The sequence below is a fragment of the Helianthus annuus genome, chromosome 13 (genome assembly GCF_002127325.2).
Source record: "Helianthus annuus cultivar XRQ/B chromosome 13, HanXRQr2.0-SUNRISE, whole genome shotgun sequence".
Classification (NCBI taxonomy): Eukaryota; Viridiplantae; Streptophyta; class Magnoliopsida; order Asterales; family Asteraceae; genus Helianthus; species Helianthus annuus.
The window spans coordinates 74,779,514-74,786,448 of record NC_035445.2 but is presented as its reverse complement, the minus strand read 5'-3'; the positions used below and the strand labels follow the sequence as shown (position 1 = coordinate 74,786,448).

The following is a 6,935-nucleotide window of genomic DNA, read 5'->3' as shown; positions in this document are numbered from 1 at the left end:
AGGATGGACTAGCAAGTTATGCTTTAGATGTTGTACACTATGCTTTATTAAGGTAACGCCTACTAGGTGCTCGATGAAATGCTTGAATGAGTAGTTTGGGTACTAAATGAATGATTGATCATGTTGATTTAGGTGTAAAGGAAGAAGGCTCGAACTCTAAGAAGCCGGAAGGTTCACAAGACCGAGGTATGATCCGTTCATACGAAAGTTTACTTTTTATTTATTTGTTAGTAATTATATTGAACGACCCTTGTTATGAGAATTATCCTATGTTATGGTTAATTGCAATGTTAGTAAAAGAATGGTAGATCCCTTGCGGATCCGTTTATGCTAAAGAAGGATTATGCTAAGTTATGCAAACCGACCGGTCCTTACGACTAGGTCGAGTAAGGATATATGACCATCCGTCTAGAACGGGTGGTCATGTGAGCAAAATCGTATGCAAGAAGGTTCAATCCGTTATACGGATAGAATAAGAGATTTTAAGTTGAAAGCATATAACCCGATATTATCGGGTCGAATGCGAAATGCTTAAATCTCATTATGAGATTGTATGCCATACTCACTAAATGGGTAATCGAATGCGTATAAGAAATGGACGTAAATAGATGATTGTAATTACCATGTTGGTATTGTGGACTAAATAAGCGCCTTTACTAACTTTTTAAAATTTGATGTTTAATGTAGGTAAATCCTCGACTTAGGCGATTGGACGACTTGGAACGTGCACACATGGTTTACGCCCGCTTCTCGCTTCCGTTGTTAAGCCCTTTTGGAATGGTTTAAGTCTTGGTCTTATGTATTTAAGTCTAGTTAGTATGTTGTCATCTTTGTCGTAGGGTAAAATTTGGTAGATGGAAATCATGTCGTGACCAATGTGGACTTGTTTGTTTGTTTTGGGTTTTTGTCAAAGATGTTTAATGTTTAAGTTTGGTTTGTAAAACAGGTGGTTTATGATGTTAAACGAATAGGTCATGTCGAAATTTTCAAAAATATTTTCCTACTTATTTGTACGTATTTAATAGTAGGATTGGGGCGTAACAAGTTGGTATCAGAGCCTAGGTTTGAGGGATTCAAGCTGGAGTAATAGCGCTTGAACTCAAACCAATGGCTCTCGCGAAGGTGTGCTCGTTCCAAGATCGCCAACGAGGTAATAATTTAATTTCCCGATGGATACTAGTATATTTAATGAGTTTGAGATATAAAAATTGAGTTAAGAATGTGAAATAAGTAGTATGGGTAGCAAAACAATGAATTCCAGGTACTATATGACTGAAAAACGAACTCGAGAAAGAATTAAAACGTTAAAAACGAAGCTGCAGCGATTAAGCAAACGGCTGGCCGTCGCCGACGGCCAGACACCCGTCGTCGACGTGGTACCCCCATCCGACGCCCTAACACCCTGCCGACGGGTGAACATGTCCGACGCTCGTTTTAAGAGCCCGTCGCCGACGGGCATGTTAGCCGTCGCCGACGGCTTACACAATGCCGACTTGCTGAATTCTTTTGTTCCACACGTTATGTGTTGCTGGGCTATCCAAAGACCCCTTTTATGACAAAACCGAATTCATATAAGGCTTAACAGGAGTATGTAATCACAAATGGTGATTTCAACAAGAACGATTTCGTAAGAATGTAAAGTGATAAACCGAATTGTATGAGATGAGCTAAGTAAATGCTGATTAATGAACAATGATATATACTGAAAGTTTGTGATTTGTATTAAACGGAAATATGCTATTGTATAGATGGCTGATGCAAGCAACGTTAATGATAATGACGATGTGGCTAGACAAGAAGCGTTCGATAACAAAGTTACGGAAGTAGCGGAAGGGGTTATGCAAGCCAATCTTCCACGGTTGGCTCAAGAGGTAGAAAGCCGGGTTTTGGGAGTCGTAGATGCTATGATGACCAGTAAGATCGAGGAATTGAAAGAACTAATTGAGGGATCTAGAAGTAAAGGCAAGGAACGACGATGCACGTATAAAGACTTTATGGCGTGCAATCCGGCAACGTATGATGGTAAAATTGATCCGATCGCATGCCAAAGATGGATTTCAAACATGGAGGCAGTGTTTATACGAAGCCGGTGTGATAGAGAAGATCAAGTGATGTTTGCTACGGGTCAACTCACCCTCCAGGCAAAAGACTGGTGGGATGCGCATAGCAAGGAAATAGGCGAAGAAAGACTCCAAACGATGACCTGGCAAGAGTTTAAGGATCCCTTTATGAAATATCACTGCCCTCAGTCAGCCATTGATAAGATTCAAGAGGATTTCTTACGCCTCCGACAGAAGAACGAGACGATAAATGAGATATCAAACACTTTCTTGGATAAGATGAAGTTTTGTGGAGAGTTTGTGCAAACTGAAAGGATGAAGATTAACCTCTTTTATGGCGTATTAAAGGCGGAATTTAGGGAGTTCATCACTCCCTCGAAGTGCGAGACTCTTGATGAGCTCATCAATCTAGCGCGGGATAGAGAAATCGAGATCAAGAGGCAAGAAGAGCGTGGAGAAAAGAGACCCAATGAAAAAGGTGGAAATTCGACCCCGACCAAAAAGGGGAAGTATCAAGAGCAAGGAAGAAAGGATAAGTCGAAGAGTGGTATCACGCCGTGCAAGACTTGTGGAAAACTTCATACGGGGGAATGTTTGTTAGGCAAGAAAGGGTGTTACAAATGCGGTAAGGAGGGACACTCATCTTATCAGTGTCCGAGTAGCCCAAAAACTTGTTTCAACTGTTTCGAAAAGGGGCACATCAAATCTGAGTGCCCGAAACTCCAGCAAGAGTCGAAGAAGGAAGATAAGAAACAAGAAGGTTCTAGGGCCAAGGGTAGAATGTACCAAATTACATCCGAAGAAGCCAAGTCTCTCCCGAATGTGATTTCAGGTATCTTTTTACTAAACTCCATACCGGTTTATGTTCTATTCGATACTGGAGCTACTATGTCATTTATTTCGAATGAAATTATACAACATCCGTCCTTTAAGATCGAACGAATGCCAATGCCTTTAGAAGTAGAAATAGCCGATAGCAAGATGTATATGTTACATGAGGTTTGTAGAAATTGTAAATTCACTATAGAAGACGAAGAATTTGACATCGACCTGATACCCATGGTTTTGGGGGAATTTAAAATGATCGTGGGGATGGATTGGTTGGCGCGACACCATGTGGAGATTAACTGTGAAACTAAAGTGATGGTTATTCAAGCTCCAAGTGGAAAACAATTAAGTATTCAAGGAGAGAGAAACGTGGAAACCAAGTTGTGTACCTTGGTCCAAGCTTATAAGTACTTACTTAACGGGAGTAGAGCATACTTAGCTTATGTAGGAGATGCCCGACAAACCCTCCCGAAGCTTGAAGACGTTGAGGTCGTGAACGAATTTCCGGATGTATTTCCGGAAGAACTGCCGGGACTTCCTCCCGAAATGGAGATAGAGTTTCGCATCGAATTAAATCCGGGTGCAAAGCCTGTTGCGAAGGCTCCCTATAGACTTGCCCCCACCGAGATGCGAGAATTAATGACACAGTTGCAAGATCTTTTAGATAAGGGTTTCATACGCCCGAGTGTGTCGCCTTGGGGAGCACCCGTCCTTTTTGTTAAAAAGAAAGACGGGTCGATGCGCATGTGCATCGACTATAGAGAATTAAACAAACTGACCATAAAGAACCACTACCCTTTACCTAGAATTGACGACCTTTTTGATCAATTACAAGGGGCGAGCTGGTTCTCCAAGATAGACCTGCGTTCGGGGTACCATCAAGTTAGAGTACGGGAAGAGGATATTCCAAAGACTGCATTTAGAACCCGTTATGGGCACTATGAATTTCTAGTCATGTCGTTTGGGTTGACAAACGCGCCGACTGCATTTATGGGTCTTATGAACCGGGTGTGCCGACCCATGTTAGACAAATCAGTAATAGTATTCATAGATGATATCTTAGTTTATTCGCGAAGCAAAGCTGAGCACGCAAGGCACTTGCGTGAAGTACTCGAAACTCTCCGCAAGGAGAAACTTTACGCAAAATTTTCAAAATGCGCCTTCTGGCTCAGGGAGGTGCAGTTTCTAGGCCACGTGATCAATGCGGAAGGTGTTTTAGTGGATCCATCAAAGATTGATGCTGTAATGAAATGGGTTTCCCCGAAAAGTCCGACTGAGATAAGGAGTTTCCTAGGCCTCGCGGGATACTATAGGCGGTTTATACAGGATTTCTCGAAGATAGCTCTACCTCTAACCAGACTGACGAGAAAGAAAGAAAAGTTTGTGTGGGGTAAGGAACAAGAAGAGGCTTTTCGTGTACTGAAGGAGAAATTGTCGAGTCCTCCGGTCCTGACGTTACCAAATGGAACTGAAGATTTGGTTGTTTATTCAGATGCTTCCCATCAGGGGTTAGGTTGTGTTTTGATGCAAAGGGGAAAGCTTATTGCTTATGCGTCGCGGCAACTAAAGCCTCACGAGGTGAACTACCCAACACACGATCTGGAATTGGCAGCAGTAGTGTTCGCCTTAAAGATTTGGAGACACTACCTATACGGTGCGAAATGTACGATTTACTCGGATCATAAGAGCCTCAAGTATTTCTTTGAACAGAAAGATCTGAATATGAGGCAACGAAGATGGCTAGAACTTATCAAAGATTATGATTGTGATATCCTCTATCACCCGGGGAAAGCAAATGTGGTAGCCGATGCGTTAAGCCGAAAAGAGTATCCGTCTCCTCTCCGTGTAAAGTCCATGAAGATGGTAGTTACGCCACGATTACTTGAAACTATACGGGAATCTCAAAGAAAGTCTCTTGGAGCAGAAGACTTAAGGAAAGAAAGATTGAAAGGCGTTATTGATAAATTAGAAGAAAATTCGACCGGACTCAAGACGCGATTCGGCCGAATTTGGATACCCCGATTTTGTGAAGTCAAAGCCGCACTACTCGATGAAGCACATAAGTCACGATATTCGGTCCACCCTGGGGCTACAAAGATGTATCGAGATTTAAAAACCAACTATTGGTGGCCGGGCATGAAACGCGATATCGTCAAGTATGTCGCAAAATGCTTAACGTGTTCTCAAGTGAAGGCAGAACACCAAAAGCCTTACGGAGAATCACAACCATTGGGGATACCGTTGTGGAAATGGGAAGAACTAACGATGGATTTAGTAACCAAGCTTCCAAGAACGAAAAAGGGGTATGATACAATATGGGTAATCGTAGATCGACTTACGAAAAGCGCCCACTTTCTACCCATTAAAGAAGCTTATTCTTCCGAGAAAATGGCGGAAATCTACATGAACGAGGTCGTGTCTCGACATGGGGTGCCTGTGTCAATCATCTCGGATCGTGATACTAGATTTACCTCTCGCTACTGGCAAAGATTTCACGAAAGCGTGGGAACGAGATTGCACATAAGTACCGCCTACCACCCTCAAACTGACGGCCAGTCAGAAAGAACCATTCAAACACTTATTGATATGTTGAGGGCGTGTGCCTTAGATTTTGGGGGAAATTGGGATGACCATTTACCACTAGTGGAATTTTCTTATAATAATAGTTACCACAGTAGCATTCAAATGGCACCGTACGAATTACTATATGGGAGGAAGTGTAGAACTCCCGTATGTTGGGGTGAAGTGGGGCAAAGGGAGCTCGCGCCAATTGATTTAATAGCAATGACAAATGAAAAGATTGAATTAATTAGGGCTCGTTTGAAAGCTGCCCAGGATCGACAAAAAGCTTATGGAGATAAGAGAAAGCGTCCTATTGAATTTCAAGTTGGAGATTTCGTTCTGTTGAAGGTGTCGCCATGGAAAGGCATAATCCGTTTTCGAAAACGGGGTAAATTAGGTCCTCGGTATATTGGGCCGTTTAAAATCTTGGCTCGTGTTGGAAGGGTCGCTTATCGATTAGAATTACCGCCTACCCTAGACGGAATTCACAATACCTTTCACGTGTCGCAACTGAGAAAATGTCTTGCGGATGAAACCGCGTTAGTACCTCTCGATGACATTGAGTTGGACGAGGGGTTGAATTATGTCGAAAGACCAATAGCTATTAAAGATGTCAAGGTAAAGAAGCTCCGCAACAAGGCGGTCCGACAAGTGTTGGTACAATGGCAACACCGAAAGGGTTCGGAACTTACATGGGAATCAGAAGATGAAATGCGAAAATACTACCCTTTTCTCTTTGGTATGTCAACATTTAAATTGTTATGTACTCAGGTTTCGGGGACGAAACCTCTTTTAAGGAGGGTAGAGTTGTAACACCCCAAATTTATTTTAACATGAGAATAAGTAAAATCATGAAAGTGCTTGAATTAAACATTAAACAAGATTAAAGGGGGGCAATATGAAAAATTTATCACTTAATAGGGTTTAATTATGTTTTAACTAAAGTTAAAACATTCTGTACGTGGGGGATCGATCAAGGGCAGGGGAAAAACAAGGGTTACCTTGTTCTTGCAAGAATTCACCAATTGACAAGGAGAAATCAAGGTCTAATTGCTGCATGTGCTAAAACTTCAAACATCTAAGTATATCTAGTAAAGTGGTAAGCTGAATTTTTGATTTTGGTGATGTTTATAATTAGGGTTTCGACCCAATCATGGAATTGCGATATGATTTGTGTTGTTTAGATGTTAAGGATACTCCCTAGAGTAGAAATCATGCTTGATTTTAGTTAATTGAAAGAAAGCCTCTAAAAAACCCACTTTGTGAAATTATGATTATGAATATGGGGATTATAGGAATGATGAACAAATGTAATTTTACATGTAAATCAGCTTGTAGTACCCGAAGGCTAATTAAATTGATGTAGATAAAAGAAATTGTAAAAGATAGATTGAGTAATGATGATGTATAGGATGGACTAGCAAGTTATGCTTTAAATGTTGTACACTATGCTTTATTAAGGTAACGCCTATTAGGTGCTCGATG

At 41.4% G+C, this 6,935-nt stretch overlaps 1 protein-coding gene across 1 annotated transcript; it reads left to right on the top strand.

The window, feature by feature from the left end:
• The first annotated feature begins 1,748 nt into the window (after positions 1 to 1,748).
• Positions 1,749 to 3,858, top strand: LOC118485781. The gene is made up of 2 exons (XM_035982229.1): positions 1,749 to 3,596; positions 3,841 to 3,858. The coding sequence occupies exons 1-2, from the start codon at positions 1,749 to 1,751 to the stop codon at positions 3,856 to 3,858; spliced, it is 1,866 nt and encodes a 621-aa protein (XP_035838122.1).
• The last annotated feature ends 3,077 nt before the right edge of the window (positions 3,859 to 6,935 follow it).

Excerpts from the sequence above, each read along its gene's own strand:
- LOC118485781 (XM_035982229.1), top strand. The coding sequence starts at position 1,749 with ATGGCTGATGCAAGCAACGTTAATGATAATGACGATGTGGCTAGACAA.